General features: G+C 39.5%; 1 protein-coding gene across 2 annotated transcripts in view; it reads right to left on the bottom strand.

Annotated features, from left to right (window-relative positions):
- The window catches only part of CERS6 (ceramide synthase 6), a 111,579-nt gene that overhangs the window by 25,573 nt on the left and 66,251 nt on the right, over positions 1-19,755 (bottom strand). For both annotated transcript variants that reach the window (XM_039554615.1, XM_039554616.1), the window contains exons 5-7: positions 9,810-9,860; positions 7,183-7,275; positions 902-1,030 (exon numbers count right to left, since the gene is read on the bottom strand). In XM_039554615.1, coding sequence (XP_039410549.1) covers positions 902-1,030; positions 7,183-7,275; positions 9,810-9,860 — 273 coding nt within the window. The remainder of the gene's footprint in view (positions 1-901; positions 1,031-7,182; positions 7,276-9,809; positions 9,861-19,755) is intronic.

Genomic DNA, 19,755 nt, shown 5'->3' with positions numbered 1-19,755 from the left:
TTTTTATCTGGAGAAATCCACATTTTCATTTTGCTTTCTATCTCAGGCAGTCATGTACCTTCTAGATTAAAAAAGATTTAAAAATAATACAATATTTACAGCACTACTGAATCAGAATGGCAGGATCTTGATTTTGCAATAGGTGACTCATGCAGTGAGTCTATATTCTTGCATAACAGGTATCCTTGCAGGTACTTGAATAAAAAATAATTTCAGACAAAATAGTTATTAACTTTAGAGGAGAGTTCACAGACAGCCAAATTCCAGCGTGACCCAGAGCTGTCTGTAACTGATGCAGATACAGGATGACATTTCTAAATTGCCACTATGGAAGTTAACAGACTATCTTGAATTTAAAGAATTTCAATCATCCCTTCTTCTCCAAATACAACTGCTTAATGCTGGTACTGGGATCCAGAGGCATGGGAACCTGGAAAACCAGAGGTCAGCTCACTGGCCATGCCCAAGTAAGCCGCTAAATTGTCCAACACCTTCTGTTCAGCAAAGCAGAGCAGAAAAACACCATGACACCTCAATTCTTTTGGAGACAGGGTGATTGCTCCACACACCATGTCAGAGGGGTTAAGAACCAGGTGACCCACTATCACCACTTTGCAGATTTTGCAACTTTAGCTTTTGATTTTACCATGTTGTATTTAAAATCTGCGTGTAACCCTCCCTGGCATGCAATGCATTACCAGTCTCTGCTCTGTACAAGCAACTTATCAAGGGATAAACCAGTCTGAAATCAGAAACTTGCGCTGCTACAAGCGCAATGTATTTAAGCAAGGAAATACACTACATTAATCACCATTATCATCTTGAACTGGCCTAGAAAATACTTGTTCTGCATAGCAAAAAGATTCTACCTACTGACAGGATGACACATGAATTATCTCACCTCTAGGACAATATCAGCCGCATCATGGAGACATAAGATCAAGGTTCCCACTCGTGTCAAATTGGTTACATATGAGAAGGTAATCAGGGTGACTGTAACAATGTGATGTGTAAACATGATTCCAAAATCCTAGAGCAGCAGAAGCAAGGAAAAGAAACAAAAACCAAAAAACAATGAAGCAAACACTGATATTCAGTACTCATATACAAAAATGGATGGGTGTTTCTTAAATCCAGCATTATGTTAAAGTTATAAAAAGATCTACTATATAAGTGCATTATATACCCTGCTCTGTATTGCATTTAGACTGAATAAAATAATCACTGTATGTTAACAAAATGCAAAAATAAAGGAAACATTTGCAGTTGAAGTTACTTTGAAAAGGCGTATGTACATACAAATCAAATTCCACCATACTTTTTACGCACCGAGTCACACATGAATATAACGATATGCATAACCAAGTGTCAAATAATGCACCACTCAGAAGAGAGAAAATAGCTACAAAGGAAGGCTAAACACATTTCCAGTGCACTAGGACAACAGGCACCTGCCAAGGACAACTGAGAGAATTCCAGATCCAAGCTTTTACTTGTTTGTTTTTAATCAAGGTGCTTTGTCTTCATATCGTAACAGGGTCAGAAAAGTCTTCAAATGAGCTGGTGTGCCTCCTCTTAATTGGTTCCAATCTACTGCCTCCCAAATGATGCAGGCTAGCTGGTCTCCAGATCAGCAACTCTCAGTTACTTGGCCAGACAGTAACTGTTACTATTGAAAAATCTGGGAGCAGTGAAGCTCCCAGAAGTAACATGCCCAGATTCTTCCCAAGGGGCAGTTAGATAAAGCAGAGGGAACAACCTGCCTGCCTGGACTAGACTCCCAGAGGGATTAATGAGAGAACAGGACCTGCAGAGATGAGACTCTTCTCAGCAAGGCACCGAATCTGTCAAAAACAAGTCTTGTTGGCATTTGCTGAACTACCTGCACAGCTTTGAGAAAGTGATATAAAAACCCTTAAGAAAAGATCACAGGCAGCATTTAACTGGGAAGTTTCTCTGTGCACCAGATGCAAAGTTTGTACCACAGCTCCCAGCAGATCTAGTGGTTCTCACGCAGAGCTGTCTAAAGGGAGATAGATCCAGGCAGTCAAAAGGAGCAGTTCCTTCAGGCACCCTGCTTATCAAGTGTATTGGGAGGTGGAATTTGGCTTTCTGATAGCTTACGTGGGCCACTCCTGCTGAGCTGTGGTAGTCTTCAGCTAAGTGGCCCACAGCAGAGAAACCAAAACTGAGAGCCTTTAGACAGGCAGCACCTGGTTTGCAAAGGAACTGAAGGTACATGTGTTGAGCAGGAGGGCCCTATGGAAAGTGCCATGAGCTCCAACTAACACAGGGTCAGCTCTGGAAAAGCAGCAGCTACAGCCCCTGAGTGCACTGTCTCTTCAGTACTGAGAGGAGTAACTGCACAGCGTTCCCATAGCTCTCTTTGGGAATGTAGCATGCACCACTGTTTTTAAGGACGTGCAGTGCCACTGCCTCTCAGTACCAGCACTTGCCTTCCCTGCAATGAACACCTGGAGTCCATGGAAAAACCTGCAGCTTGAGCAGTCTCACTAAGTGAAGACAGACAGGAGCTGCTCCCAGCCTATCACTTTATGTTTCATGCTATCAGGTGCTACAATATCCTATTTCCTACTCCTCAGTAGGCACTGCCTTGACAGAGGCCAGAGAGCAACGAGAGCTGATAGCTGTGCAGATATTCTAGCCTTAGTGCTGCGAAAACCACGGGACAGATAAAAACTCAGATAAAACTGCCAGTATCTCCAACACAAAACTGAGGAAGGGTAGGAGGGCAGGGTAGGGGAGAAAAGATAAAAAGACTAAAAGCAGAGACTCATATGCCAGTTTAGTATACACCCAACATTTCTCAGCCAGGTTATCTGGCCCCCAGAAGCATGGAACACAATAAAATACATTCAGCAGTCTTATCAAGCCATTGCTTTAAATCCATATTCTTCAAACAGACAGAAGAAAAAGACAGTTAAAGGCTGTTTCTCTTTCTGAGTGTCCTAAAGGGAAGCAAGGCTATGGCATCTTAGTCATTTCTGTAACTACAAACCCCCACATGGAGACCATTTCACCATTTCACAATAACAAGAACAGCAAAGCACCTACCTTATTCCCTGTAAGCTACTAGCATTGCCCTATGGCCACACTGCAGCCTAGCTCTTTACCTCCTTCACCTGCAAGTACTATGGCACTGTTCTTAACTTTCCTTCCAAATGCAATTATGTTAGCACATAGGCAGTCCAAATGGGGCAAAAAGTCAAGCAGAAAATCTCCTCTGTTTTCACAGCTGACACATTCATGTTCTACAAATACAAGATTTCTAGTCCCTCTTGGATGTTCTTCAAGGCATTCCTGACAATATGAATCCTAATGTTTGTGGGCAGCAGTCTTCTGCATTTTTGCATAAGTCTTCCTAAAGAAATGCTGTCCAGGGAACTCCTTCTGTAATACGTTTCTTAAAAGAGACAGTTACTTGACTCTGCCACCTCTGAAACAGAAGTGCTGGACTGATCTATGGAAAACTGTTGGAAAAAAGTAGCAATGACATAAATACGACTGCTTTGTTATTGGGTTTCTTTCCTGTTTGTGACATTTCTTTAAGTCATTAATTAATACTATGCTCTGAAGATACTACCTGTTAGATTTTAGTTACACAAAAGGGTAATGAACACATAGATACTAATGGTACAAGTCTCCATAAAGCCAAATGGTCCTTGTGTTCCCAGCTTACTCCAGCACTTTCACCCATATATAGTGGAAGAGCAGCTGTACAGGAATAGGCTTTTTAATTTCTGGGTTTTTTTAGTTAATATATTTCAAATCATATGTATGTTTGTGGAAGATGTATTTTTTTACAGAAGATTTGTAGCCTCCAGTTTTAACTGCTAGAAGATAATCATTTGCCTATGTCATGAAAATCTGTGGCTAAGAATAGGAGAAAGAGCCTATTCTAGACACCATCAGTGGGAAGAACACAGGGCAGACAGCAGAAAAACCCCATGGGTCTCAACTTGTAGACAAGCCCTCTGGAATTAAGGCTTCTGCCACCCACATTTGTTTTACATGTCACACTCACTGACTGAACTGCCAAGTGGCCATGGAGCATTAGTGCCACTGAAGGGCAAAGCATCATCTTCATGGCTTATATTACAGACCAACAAGGAAAGGGAAAGGTCTGCAAAACATACGCACTCTTAATTGCTTCCACTGAAACAAAAGAAATCAATTCTGTGATTCTGTGATTCTGTAATTCCGTCTCTCTTTCTTTACCAAGAGAATTCTCTTAGAAGAAAGAGATCTAGTATCCAAATTTAGCAAAATATAGTAAAAATTTTCTAGAATCAAAATTTAATATTCAAGACAATTAGCAGCTACAGATCATTGTGTTCTTGGAATGAGTGAATCTGTCAAATATTTTTCTGTTAAACAATATTTCAGGTATCCAGAAAGCATGTAAATAAGCCTCACTGCTTTTTAGGTTTATCAGGTACTTGTGAAACTAACAAACTTCCCTAACATTTTTTCAATGTTTTACAAAACAGGAGTATAGGAAGCTGGACAAAGATGACAAAACACCGATTCATACTAGGTTTCATCTTGGAAAATGCACACCCTTAAGGGAGAATATCATTACAGCAACACAGGAGATATTTATGAAGCTAACAACATGTCATTATAAAACTGTAGAAGCTGACACACACAGCTGACTGACTTAATGCCAATAGTAGGTATGTGCAAAGGCCTAGTTTGCTCACACCTCCAGTCAGGCAAAGACAAATCTGCTGGAATTTGTAACACCTAAATAAAGATAAACAAGTATTTGAAAGACAGAAAAACCCCTGGAAGTAATTTTTGAAGTCATCAATTTGCTATCAGAGAAGAATAAAATGGAGATGGAAAACAGCAAGGACATTTCTCTTGATCTACAGTAAGTAAAAGACCAGCATTGGAGTTAGGCCAGTGCTGGGTGCTGCTGCTTCCAGCAAGGGCACACTGCACCTCTCCTTCAGAGAAACCTTACATGAATAAAAGCATTTGGCTGAATTCCTGCAGTGCTCAAGACTGACTGGGCACTTCTGACCATCCCGGGATATAGCACAACCACTGCTACTGAATTTAAAGTATCTAAAATGATAACCAAGACTTAGATAAAAGTATTCATTGCACTGTAACATGAAAACATCGACAGCTTACTCGGGTTGAGAACTGTTAATCTGCTCCATACAAGCCAATTGTGAAATATTACAATAACATCCGATATTAGCTGGAAAATTTCCTGCTTCCTGTTAAACAGATCCCTATTTCATATGGGCACCGTTCCACACATTGCATATGGGGTGCATTACAAGGTTTCCACATTTTTTTAAACTAAACCTTCTTATAAAAGAGAACTACTATGGTGTTGCAAGAGCTGGTGTCTCTGTCTCTTGTACTCCTTTTTGTCAACTCTTGTAAGTCTTTAGAACTAACATTTTTCAACTCAGTGGGTTTCCTTGGCAGCTTGCACTCACAAGCAGTTTTACTGTGACAGCAGGGCACAGCTGCCTTTCTCCAATCTGATCTTCCTCGTTATCAAATTCACTTGCACTACAAAAAGAGCTGTCTCCACAGTCCAAACTGGTGAGTGATCTAATAGGTTTTTTATAAATACAGCATCTCCACTGTTCCCTGCTGGGTGCTGATAATGAAAGGCTTTTGACTTGCTATCATTGCACTGCAGATGTTGTGCTCCTGCTCTCTGCTGGACACTGCACGTTCTCAGACACAGCAGGTGTTTGGGACACTACTTGGATCTGGTGCTCTAGGTTCAAGCATTGCAAATCTGTGGCTGCGGTGTTACTTGGCTGTTAGCGATCCACTTCCCCACCTCCATGTCTCATCCTATTTCCACAGCAGGTTGCTCTGAAGTTTTTCTGATAACAAGAACAAGTCATTTATATGTAACTAAGAAACAGACTTGGCCCCTGCAGCTTACTGTATTAGTCAATATTACTCTTGATTTAAATTCAAGTCCTCTATCAGACAGCTCCCTTGAGCATTGTTTCTCTCTGGTTTGTGAAACAGTGAAGGTATACTCATTTCAAGCTCATGATTAACAGGAATCTTTAGCATCTACAGACAAGGTAAGCAAGGGATTTATATGTATTCATCATAAATTGGTTGTTTTATTTAAAATTTATCCTCCAATATGGATTTAAATTTTGTTGATGCTTTCTTGAGATTTCTACTTCTGGAATAATCTGGAAATCCAAATAGAGGAGTGTGTTTCTATATAGGTAGCTCTGGCATAGGACTCCCAGGAATACACTGTGGTTCTAAATGGCAGATAAGTTTATTCAGGTCATACAGCATCCTTCATTTACTCTCTTCAGAGTTATGCTCCTGCTAAAATTCTATTAAATAGGGATTTTTCCATTAGCATAGCCTACAATCATTTATTTAAATGACAGCTGAAGGAGGGACATAAAGGTATTATAAAATCCTTTCAAATGCTTAAAAAATTAATTTTGAAACATAAAAGCCCCTGCAAGAATAGCTCTACAGACTGTTACTATAGAGTAACTGTTGTGCTGCTTGTTCTGCTATGGACTAGGATTCTCCTCAGAGAGAGAACTTGGAATATGGAACAGGTTGCTATTGATTGTGGAAAAAATATTTCTGTTTGGACAGAGCCTTATTTTTTTCATTAACAGCCTTCTAACAGAAATGCTCAGCTACATGATTGTAAGGGTAAAATTAAATAGATCATCATTTTTCAATATTAAATGTTTTCACTGTCCTTTTGTAGAAAAAACTGAAAGCCCTCTTAGATCTTATCCTACAAAGTAATACTGTGAATTTATGAGGCAGTCTTGCTCTTTTCTCGGTATTTCATCGTTTAACTCTTAGAAGAAACTGTACATCTACCAGATACTACTTGTTCAATTCCATTCAAGCCACTGTATGAAAGCAGAAGGTTCTTTTGGCTTCTGCTATTTGTCCTTCAATATTTGCTCCAGGCTCTTCTTCCCATGTGCAGAAAATGCCCACACTATAGTAACAAGGAACAGAATAAGACAGGAACAGTTTCTCAGTGATTAATATCTGCAAGAGTTGAATACTAGAAAGAACTGTATTTCCAGTTCACTGCCCATGTAATACAGGTATTCCTCAAGTCAAAAACAATATGTTAAACCTTAAAGCTTTTGGTGTTTTTAGTCTCATTGTTCTTACCTTTCTTTTGACGTCAATGAATTGAGAAAACATTAAGGACCAGTAGAAGGACAATTCAACTATGTAGTAATAATGAAGGTCAGGCATCAGTGGCTGAAAGATGGAGATGAGAAAAGGTTAATAGAGTCTAACTGACATTACAGACAGCTGTGGTCTATAGGAGACATGTTTAATCACAGGGTATTATTGTATTATACATAAGCATCCTATGTAAAAAAAAAGGTGATGGTTGCCTCTTTCAAGCTTTGATGGCTCTGGAAAATAAAGCTCCCCAATGTACTCTTTTCTAATGTTTTAGTCCTGACAATATTGTAATGCCAAAAATTATGATGCTGTCCATTTGGAACCCAGAGCAAACTAAATTTGGAGTATTCCTAAGTCTGTTTTGAAAGTTTACTTGAAACATCTTGCTGTATAACAGTCATGTGGGTTTAAAGCATAGCAAAAAAACAATGCTAGATTAACTAGAAAAAAAGTAATGCTAGTATATAATCTCATCTACTCATGATGAAAATGTGGGCTTTGAGCAGGGCTCTTTATAATAGAAATGCCTACTTTTGAAGAATGTAACCATTTTCTGGGGACATAGCATTTGGAAAGAAGAAAATAAAATAAATTTATCCAAGCATCTTGTCTGATATACAAAATGGTTACAGAGTTGTTTCAAAGTAAAAGAAATAAAAATTATAATGCACAACCAAATTTGGGGTAATTTCAGAGAAGGTAACTGGTGGCACACATAAACTGTTTGACAGTCAGCCTAAGAGAGCCAGTCCTAGGAGCTGCTCTAATTTCCACGCAAATGTGCCTCCATGATAGTCATTTTTTCCATGGCAGCGATAGAGAGGGACACTGGCAAAGGAGAAGCTCCTGAGGGCATCTCTCAAGGGATTAGATAAACCATCTCTACAGCAGCTTGCACTGGCACAACTATGCACCCAAGCAGGGTATGAGCTGTTTCCTTTGGCAAGAGGTATTTCGGTTGCACCTTTTATTCCCATTTCCTTTTGCAGACAAGTTCTTTGCAGCTGAGAGCCAGTCCTTGGATTCCCAGGAAATGCTCTGTGGGTGTTATTTTAATATAGACATATGCTTATGCTTTACAAAAAATGTGTACATTCAAAATCCATCCTTTTCTTGGGCCAATATAAGCCTTTTCTGAGTTAGAGAGACTGCCAATAGACTTTTAATCACGTGTAATGAAAAAAAAGGAAAGAAAGTAAGAGCTTACAATGAACTGCAACTATTATACTCATTATTGCAAGGGAACTCACTGGGGAAAATTTTTAGTAAAAGATGAAGACTGTTAGCTGCTTTATTAACAACAGCATTAATATTTCTAAAGCCATACACAGTGATAGTGTAGGGCAGTTCTGAAGATGTCACAGATTCCTTCTGGTATCAATAGTGTGCTTAACTTAGTTCAAATGTTAGGTTTCAGTTCTCCATAGACTTAACCTCAATAGGTTAACCTGTGCTTATGGCTGTGTTGTCACCCAAATGATCCATTTGACTGTATCTACAATAAAGTCCAGCTGGATTTCTGCAGTGCATTGTTGAGTAATTTATAAAGGAGTTGTAGCAAAAAAAGATTAGAAATTTTATATAGTTATGGAAAAAAACCAACAAAACAAATTGAAAACTCAGTACTTAGCCCTGATTAGCACCCAGTAGACATTTTTATCTTCAAGACAATGATTTTCATAATGACTTTATTTGACAATTTGCTCTTTTTTGGACCCTCACCACTACTAGAATGGTATTAGATATAGCAATTTTAGCTCCCACACTCTAGAAGTTGTAACCAACTTTCTAAATGACCTTGGTCTTCTGATAAGTCCAGTAAACTTATATTCTTCAATCAGTAAGATTCATGGTCTTTTGTTTTAAGTCAACCTCTTATTGCACGTAGTAACACAAAATAGTAGGAAACAGGGCTGAGAGGCACCAGTGACGGTAGCTATATCAACCTAAGAAACAATTGTATCTAAAGTTTCTGAGGGATTAAGTTTCAGCACTTCCCCCAATCTATTTCCGCTGCTGCTTCCCTCGTGTTGCTCAGTTCACCCTTCAGTCTCTGGGTGGAATTGAAGTCGTTATTTCTTCTGAGGCTACATGACCAAATTCCTTCAACATTTCTCAGATCAAGACTTCTGCTGAACTGTCGCCACTGAACTTTTTCCAACAGCTACATAACCTTCAAAACCAGTAGCATCCAAACACAGTTCTCCTGTTCCAAGGACTGTTCACTGTCACAGGGATTCATGTGTCTCTTGGACAATACTCTTCTTCACATTTTCCAGTCTGGCAGTTGCCTTTTTCCCCCTTCCCTGCTCTTCAGAGGAAAAAAAAAATAAAAAAGAAAATACACCCTAGACAGGTTAAATTCCTTAAATTGCAAACTCTTCTCTGTAGCTTTTGGAATTCAATGCATGGAATTCAGGTGTGACAGCTATGTTCATTTTTCCCATCTTAAACTCAAGCAAGATGGGAAGTATCTCCTAGCAATGTTCTGAAATGCTGAGTAGCCCATTCACACAAACATATGGGCACAAAACTCCACCGTAATAAAAACAGAGCTCTGCAGAAGTGTCATGACAGTGTTCAGACAGCACTGTAACTTTTACCTGATATGGATACCCGCTCCAGCACTGCCTGGTATTCCAGAGCCAGGGTGTCTGAAAGAAAGAAAAAACAAAACGAAGGTCTGTACACACCACTTTGTACAATGTTAAGTGTATATGTTTAATACAAATGAAGGACAAAAATACAAGAACAGCTTAAAATTTGCATTTTTTGATAGAGGCTATGAAAGCTGAATAGAACAAGGAGACTTCTCAGAGTTTCACAGCATTTTTGTTGGTACCCCATGACCTCACTTTTGCAGGAGTGCAGACTGAATGCAACCAGCTCATGCTTGGATGGTCAGATCTCACACTACATTCTCAATAGCACAGGAAATTTTGACCTCAGGCTGCTCAAATATTTTAAAGAAGGTTCCTTGCACGTGCCATTATATATAAGCATCCTTCCAGATAGGATCCATCCTTCATCCCTGCCACATTAGCTTGAAACAGCCAATCGTACCTTTTGCTTTCCTGGCTGAAGACATGACCAGCTAGAGATGATAGATTTTGCTATCACATGGAAAATATTCTCATATCTTAGGGCAACATGGAAGATGACAGAGACGAATTTACTGAAGCATGCATCCACAGACTCTTGCATTGCAAAAAGGTGGGCAAACTAAAAGACTTGAGAAGATTAAGCTCTGTTATTCTTCCTGTTTCTTTGCTGTTTTCATGAGATTTATGTGATTATTTCTCTTTCAATGCCACAAGAGAGCCTTTTAAATCTTTTACTGTAAGCAGGTTGTTTCTTTCAGAGTTCTTTAGTTTTTACCGCCTTTTCTGAGCAACTAAGTGGATTTGAGACAGAAAATACCATATGGGCAAGGTCTTCTATGCAACATAATCAACCATGAAGTATTTCCACATTGGGTAGTAAGAACATGACCAAATCCACAGATACCAAGCAGTAGCAATTCCCTTTCTGTGCATGAGCAGGAACTCCTTTCAGACATGCATCTCTTGCAAATCACAGCTGCATCTCAGGTTGTGGCAGCATCTGGACCTTGAGAAGCACTTGTCTATGCTACAAGTAACCACCCCAGGGCATCTCACTATAATCATGAAAGAAAACTGTGGATTCAAGATCTTTGTGCAACTTGTTTACATAACCTTATCTGTTTTACATTCGAGTATAAAGGGGACAGAACATCATTAGTAAGTCTTCTTAAGGCAGCACACAGCATACACTTACAGCATTAAATGCTTCCCCTAGGTCACAGTTTTTCAAATAAAACCTCATTGCACGAGAGAAGGCATGTTCTTGTTTTCACCATCAGGTGGAGCAGCTCAGCTCAGGCAAACCATAATAACAAACTCATCCAAAATACAATGGGTGAGTGTCAAAGCAAGAAAATGGACACTAGGCAGAATGTTAAAGCCCCAGGCTGACAATGAGGCTAGGTAGGAAGGATTTTTGAATGTGCACTTTAATAAAAAAGAAGATAAACTAAAATTTGCACACCCATACCCCCAGTGCTCCTGAAATGGTGAAGAATAATTCCCTACAGTAACCTGAAAGGTATACCAACATAAGAAGTAACAGACCTCGTAAAGTTTCTGGTATGCCTCTCTCAAGGATGCTGTAAGAATGATTAAAGTCCATCCAAACTTATCCTTCCCTCTATTAGAAATAACCTCATGGAACCAATTAATTGGTTCAAACATCTCCACAGTGTTTACTGTGCTATACAAGTTCCCCTCATTTCATACAATAAAAGAAGTCTTTGGAAACAGCCACAGTCCCTCTGCAAGACAATACACAGAATCTCAAATATTTCTGTCTGACAGCTGCCTGAATTAGATCCATACAAATATTCTAGGATAATTCATAGTTTTAGCCAGGTTTGAAAAGCTGTAACTGTCTTTCATATCATATTCAACAAGAGACAAGAGATGCTTCCTACCCAATTATTTTGCTACTTAAATTACAGGGCCTAGCAAAAAATGCCTATTTTTCTCTTTCAAATATTATGACATCTTAAGGCTTCTTCATAGAGATGCCTGCTGCAGGAGCTACAAATACAGAGATTTATGTGCAATTAAAGTGCTGATTGCTAAATAAAATAGGCCTCACTTGATGAACCTATAACCACAAAGCCCTAAAGGGTATCACAGTCTGACAAGTAATGTATGCATTATGCCTCAAAGACCAATACAGCAGAGCATATGCCCCTTATGAGTCACGTAAGGCTCAGAAAGCCATGCTGCCATCTCAGACAAAATGCTTCTGAGTAGCTGTTTCGAAACCTAATGGATCCTCTGTGGAAAAGAGTGCTTGAAATAGCAGGGCTCTTACATCACCTTCTTACCCCTCTTTCCTCCTTAGTCTCCCCTCCCCTTGACTTGCCTTGGTGTCTCTGAGTTGGCTCTTAACAGCTTTGGCAGCAGAACACTTGAGTTATGCTTGTCCTGGAGGGTTTTAGGGACAAGGCAGAGGAAGAGCTTGATTTAAGCACAGCCTTCCTCTCTGACCTCCACAATGAGCCCCCTGCCCTAGACTGCACCCAACACCTACATGTAAACCACGGTTCTAGTTGGACCAAGAAGCATCTTGTTTAGTCCTCTGTGAACCCCACAACTGTGGAATACTCTGTAGAGGCTTCAGTAGGAAGGAGAGAATCTTAAAAAAGCTCATACAGTCTGCAGTGTGAGACCTAGACCCACTGGTGAAAGGTGGATTAATCACAAAGGACCCAAGGGCTCAAGTGAGTCCTGTGTGTGCTCACAGGACATGTCTGCAAACTTCCTTGCAACAGGCAAGTTCACCATGAAGCAGAGCACAGCTCTCCCTGAAAGTCCCATGAGGGATGAGAAGAAAAGGTCAGTGACTTGGCTCCACAACAGACCCTTTTTGATGAACATAAAAGCATGCTTCTGTTTTTACTGCCTGCTGAATACCCAGTTTTTCATTTTATTTCTTATTCTTGGTATATCATCTCTGAGGAAGGGAGGGACACAAGGGGCCTGGAGAAGAGAGGAAATGCAAAGATCCTGATAACAAAAATGCCCCCCTTAAGCTGGAAACAGAATACTAAAAACTTCAGTAACAATTACGCCAGGCACAAAGCACCAGCCCTACAATGCTGACACCCTGCCTTACCGAACATAAAGGAGCTCAGATGGAAACTGAAGTTTTACTACACTTTGGTGCAGTGCCAAATAAATGCAGTATCAACGACAGAGGAGGTTAACAGCTGTTCAATGTGTTGAGATTTACAGTAGTAAGGAACAAATGACTCTAATTCCCTTACAGGAATATCTGCTAAAAAACTCCATCAAACCTCTCTCCAACTCTGTGATTAAATAGACTAATTTTAAAGAATTCCTTCAGAAATAAAACTTCTCTTGAGACAAGGGAATGACTGAGGATTTTGGAAAAAAAACACAAAATCCCCTCCCAAATTATCTGTGATGTTTGCATGCTTAGCCAGAAGCCTTGGGTTGTTTTGTATCCATTGCCTCATTCACTTATCTCTAGAGAAAGCCTCTAATTGGCCCCTGGCTTTCAGAAAGCACTCAGAAGTGAAAATTTCCAGGTCTCGCTCAAAATGCTGGTAGTATCTAGTATGTGAAAGGTCAGTTTTGATAGTAAATGGAGGGGGGAAGAAAAGCAGTACAATAAAGAACTTCCCATTTACGAAGATCACGAAGAGCTGTTATGCACCTGATTTACTCATGACAGTACAGTCAGGTACGTAAGAAAAATCTTCTGACTTTTCCATCAAATAAAGAAATATAATCTGCCTGCTGTTTTTATCAGAATCCAGCATGTAAAAATCCAGGAACATGATGACAGAATCCCCCCACTTCACTAGAGCCAATTTATGTTCAAAACACATTTCAAATCAAAATAAGACATCTTAGTCCACAAAGAAAAGATTTTAAGTTGCTTTTGAAATTAGAGAACTTTTGAACCTGTACAACAAAACCAGCACAATACAGAACATTCACTGTGTACATGTGCACTACTCTGCAAATTCAAAAGGCCAAGATTTTTATCTGGCTTGCTTAATGTGTTGGAATACAATTTTGTATTATTTGTCTCTGACAGTTGCAAACAATATTAAGTGGAACAGAAATTAGCACTATTAATTACAGCCGAGATAATATGTACCCTTAGCAAAGCTCTACCACTCTCATTTTTTGGGGGCTGATACAGGCAAAGATGTCAAGGATGTCTCACGGCATTCATACCTACATTCATCAAGTTAGAGCAGGTCCTTGCTCTTCACAGAAACAAGTGGTACGAAGTAAGGCCAGAAGATTTCCTCTTCACTAGCGTTCACCTAGCCCCAAAAATGCTGTATGCAATTTGCTCTTACCCCTGGAGCAAACATTCAGTGTCTGATTCACATACACAATTCATGACACAGCCATACTCGTTTCCTCAACAGCAGCTGCCTTCTCCCAGTGCAGGCAGAACAGCGGCTCCTGCTCACATGGGCAGACCCCCTGCCGTATCCTAAGCTTACACCTCATCTACCCAAGAGTGCAACTGCAACAGCAGAGGAGGAGACTACGAGCTTTCTGTTCACTGCAAAATACAGTAACATTTAACACTTTTCACACATTTTTTATTATCCAGGAACTGAAACTGATAAGACTTTTAGTCAACAGCAGCTTTCATAACATTAGCAGAAGGACAATTATTCATAATTAACAGTTGTTTTGGGGTGTTGGGTTGTAGTTTTTTAGTTTTTTTGGTTAGGGTTCTTTTTTGTTTCATTGGTTCGTTGGTTGGTTGGTTGGTTTTGTTTTTGCACATTTCTACTTGCTTAAATTGAATAGTTATCTCAATGCTCATTTTTCCCCAATTATGGTTAGGGATTACAACAATTTTTTTCATTTTCAATATATTAGTAAACATTCCTCTTGCACATCACTTGTTTGAATAAGCACTTGCTTAGAAGTGAATTAAATTGCTTGATTTCTTTTTTTTTCTGCAACACCTGCATCCTCTTGGCATCGTATGCTAGATGGCTGCTGACCTTAGAAAGAAAATCAGATTACCAAGCGGCACAAAAAGTGCCCTTCCTTAGTTTCCCCTGCCAGGGGCTCGATGTTCTACTATTAAAATTACTCCACCCATGTATGGTAAACCCAAGAGATTCTTCAATAAATTAGTGTCTTAGATACAAATTCCACAATGATCCTAGGCTTCCTTCTCCTTCTTCTTACTTGCCTCAATGAGGATCAGCATAACTGTAGACTACTTCATCTTTCACTCTTAAGGGAGCATTTATATCCATGAAAATATTTGCTTCTGCATATAATGTACAAACAAATACACTCTTTTTCTTCTTAACTACAGAAAAACTCCTTGGTATTAATTGTTATAAAACAAGCCACCATTTTACAAGTTACAGAAAGTGACCTCTTTTTTTTCAACAAGTATCAATATTTTGCAGCTTATTTCTCTCCAGCAGAAAGAAAATTAAACTCTTCCTCATTTTTCTTTCTGATTTTCAAAAGTTTCTATCATCTTCCACTAAGTCTGCCTGGCCTCTAAGGACTTCAGACTTATGATGTCTTGGAAACTCTCTGATTTCCTAAAGATGTGTGCTTTTTCTTACTATCCTCTGAAAAACTGCCCTTGATATAGCAACATCCCTCACTACTGTTGTATTTGTTTTGCTACTACTTAAGAATTTCTCATACTAAAGTTTCACTGATTTAAAAAATACTTTTTTTTTTTTTAAAAAAGTTTCCAGTCTCTACTGGCCACACATGGCAGGCTCTGAGGGCACAACCTTAGCAGCCAGCAATGCCAAGAGCACGGGCTGAACTGCGAGATAAACTGACACTCTGCAAGCACCAGTGTAAGTCACCTACACATCAAAATTATGTATACCTCCCTCTAGCCACAAAATCACCGAGTTCTGACAGAACACCATGCTGGGAACAAAGAGAACTCAGCAAAACAACAAAATCCATGGCTACTATTTGGCATCAATTTGTGCATGTTCCTCCTTCCAGTGACTGTTAATTTGGTTTAGGATGCAGTTGCTTCTCACACCAGGAATAGCATTTTCATAAATCCTTCACAGATCCAAGCAGTCATTCGTATTTCTTGGCAGAGCTAACTACAGCAGTGAAGACAATACAACACATTGTTGATGAACCTCCCGAGGTTCTCTTTTCATATACTGTGACTAAGCAAGCTGTTTTAAGTTTCTGCAGAATTGCCTTTTTTTTTTTTTCTCTAGAGTTTAGTGCTTTGTGTCTGTAGAAAAAAGGTTTTAGGGGGGAAAAATGCTTCTGCAATGAAAAGTGCTCAGTCTTTCCTCTCAGCAATCTGCACTGCTGATTTCCAAACATAATTAAAAATTATACTTCTACTAATGGGAAACCATGAAATATGGAAGAACTTATAAAGGCCAAGATTAATAACAATCATTGGAAGATGCACTTGACATTCAAAGGCAAATATATGTGTGCCCAAAAAAAAGCTTTTAGAAAAAATATGAATTCAAGTTTTGATGTATTTACATAAAATGATATCTGGAAAGTCAGAGTAAGCTCCACGCAGACATCCACTTTTCCCTTTAAAAATATTATGTACAGAGATCTGGAGCTTATGTCTTGTGTTGATAAAAGTTTACTTACAACTTACATGGAAAATGAAGCTGGCAAAAGGAACTAATAACTAGAATCTGGAAGGGTCCTAATATTGATTAAGGCAATGCACTGAACAGAACTGAAGAACACGCCAGCCAGGGAAACTGGTGACTGTAGCATCTCCTCCCTCTTCTCTCCCAAGCACCTACCAGTCCCCTTACCAAGCCCAGCCATCAAAATATTTGCTCTCTTTTGTGTACCTTCTTCCTCTGACACTTTCTCTGCTAGTTGCTTTGTAGCAAATAAAACTTCTAAAAACTTTTGCCTTCATGTGTAATGGCAACATTTTCAAGGACTGTTTGGTCATGAGCAGGCTGAGTGGCCAGGGGTTGCTACGACATTTTAGAGCAGCTGAAGGTCTATATAAATATTACAGGAGCTGGGCTAAGTTCCCAGCAACACCGTTCAATGTATTTTGTAGTTCCTCAATCTGCACTGTAAGAACAGTGCATAAAAAGTAACGGGCACATTCACCCAAGCATTCCAGATGCCTGATAACCCTTTGATGAAGCAAAGCAGCTGTACACTCGTTAGCTTTACAGCTGCCTTCTATTTTTGATCACAATGCCAGACCACATCAATTACCATAGTATTTGCATCTAAAAGGATATTTATGGATTTACTTTATTTAAAAAGACAACACATAACTGCATGCCTGGAATTAGTTTGTTAAGAGAGAGTACTGAAGTTCACACTTGGAAAACCATACGTTGGTAGGAGGGAGGCCTGCATAAAATTAAACTTTTAAGAGACCAGGAAAAATCCCAAGAGCAAATCATTAAAAAATAAAATAGGGCACTTCAACCCTTATTGACCATTGCAGAGTAGCGTGATTTCAGACTACTCCTAATTTTCCTACAGGATGCAGCTTCAACAAAGCTCCAGGGTTTTCAGTGCTCTGATACTATGGTTACTCAAAGCCATACAGGAAAGTGGTTAATAATTAAACTCATCATTACATAGCTAATTTCTGTAATTATAGTTCCTATCTGTGGCTGCTCTGCCGGAAGAGTGCACGTATCTGATTCTGCCCAGCCACTGCCTTCCAATACCATATGTTGATGGGTGGGAAGTGTTTACCAGACTCCTCATTGTACTGATGCTGAGTTTTGGAAATCCTCAGGCAGCTGCATTCCTTTGCAGGATGCACCGTGGCTTGCTTCACTGACAAATAACGTGTTCCACCACTCCATGCAGTCCATGAAGGGAGACGGAGCCAATTCTTAATAATAAGAGCAACTCCATACCAAGGTAAGCACCAAGATCAAATTTCATGCCTAAACACAGATGTTTAAGATTGTGGTATTTATGAACCTACACTGCCTACTGGAAAAACACCACATAGAGAGAAGCCAAACAAAAGCCCCAAGTGGTGTGTTTTGCTGTACTTTCATATAGGCACATTGTAGCAAGGTCTCAGAATCATCCCTGACAGTCTGAAAATTAGAAAGTCACTGCAACTGCAGAACTTTAAATAGGAAATACAGGTTTTTCTCTAGTTCACAGGCCAATATTTATCCCTAGAGAGGCAAGAACATACTTGAATCACATGATGCCATTTTGGGCAGATGGTGAAGAACGCCTTTCATTAGTGAACTCCCCGCTTTCAAGCACTGCCACTGAAACCCTGGCAGGAGCTGATGGCTTCTTAACACAGAGACACCACCAAGTCCCACCTGATGACTGAGAGAGCAGAACTCCTTCAGAGCAGACTCTTTCAGCCTGTTGCTGGAGCAGGCAGGCCAAAAGCCCCACACCAGTGTGTGGTCACTAGACAGGAGCCCATTTCTAAACACTTCAGTCACTGAGCACAGCTAAAATGAGGCACAACCCGAAGCAACAATGAGTAAGGACACACTGAAGTAGCTTCGTCCCCTTCCACTCCTGTAATCACTGCATTTTTTTGAGGTGCATATCTACTGTATCAGGGCAATTCACCCGTGGGGCTGCAGGTGTCTTTATGACTGGAATACTTAGAATCAGAGAATCACAGAATATGCTGAGTTGGAAGGAACTCATCAGGATCACCAGGTCCAACTCCTGGCCCTGCAGAGAACATCCCAAGAATCACATTCCTTGGTGTATTTAACAATGCCACAAGGACTAAGTACTGAATGAAAAAATCCCAGTGAGAGAATCTCTCTCATATTGTATTTTCCTGTAACAGAAAGACAGAAGGGGGAAATGTTAATTAAATATAAAAACACAGTTTGCAAGGAATTTTTTCCTTCTCAGTTCTGAGTCAATGACCATGACAACATTTACTTCTCTAAAGCAAAGGAAGACAGCCAAAATAATTTCCCAAAATGTCTAAACCAACATAAAATGTTACATTCATTTTCCCTCTGTTTTTAACCTTCCCCTCCTGCTGAGCAAGGGCAAAAACACAAGCCTTTTGTTGTTTCCATTTGTCATCTGCTGGTGGATCTATTCTGACGTAACTTGCAGTTTTCTGCAATTGATCTGTTAAAACAACCAGCAATAAGACTGGCTGGTAGGGATTAGAACAGGGGGACTATCATAAACTGCATATGATTTTGTTTCATAAATTGCAAATTTGTTTTAAGTTTTAGTATAAAACCATAAACACTAAATTTGTGCCACAGCAAAAAACCTAAAGTAACTGGGCAAGACGAAATTATTTTTTTTCCCTCATCTTCTTGAGCCTACAAATCCTGGGGACAGGACGAAAGTACCTGGTGAAACTCCTTAAGTCACCTGTGAGATAACAGCAGTTAAAAAATAGAAGCAAAACTGAATTAGATTCAAATTTACAGCAGTACTTCCCCATGCTAGCCTGGCATTGTTCAATAGCCATCAGTAGGCAGAAGAAATGAGAAAGCCCTGAGAGGTGCGACAGGGTAACATTGGAAGGGAATATAATAGGAAAAAACCCAAGAGAACACCAATAATATATTTAATTATTGCCAAGGTTTTTTTTCCCCTACTACTTTAAAGATACAATGAAGCAGCTTAATGACTTGAAGAGCTTATAGTATAAAAATACATATGGTTCTACAGATTTTACTAGTTTAATTGAGAATACAGCTATCCTGCTCTGAGTCATTCCCTCAGTAGTGAGTTCAACTCAACAAGGGCAACTCAAAGCACCAGTTACATTACTAATAATCTGTTCTTATATCCAAACATGTATTCTTTGCTCAGGTTTAATTAGCTGTGGAAAACAGGACTGCTTCATTAATTTGAATAGCAAAACACGAAAAGCAATAGAGTGCTGAGCTAATACTTTGCTACAGGTGTGAATGAACCACCTTAGTGTATAAATGAATTAAAACTATTTTTATCATAAAATTGCCCAAATATA

Source organism: Corvus cornix, chromosome 7 (genome assembly GCF_000738735.6).
Source record: "Corvus cornix cornix isolate S_Up_H32 chromosome 7, ASM73873v5, whole genome shotgun sequence".
NCBI lineage: Eukaryota > Metazoa > Chordata > Aves > Passeriformes > Corvidae > Corvus > Corvus cornix.
Note: the sequence above shows the minus strand (reverse complement) of the source record. Positions and strands in the feature narration are given on the sequence as shown.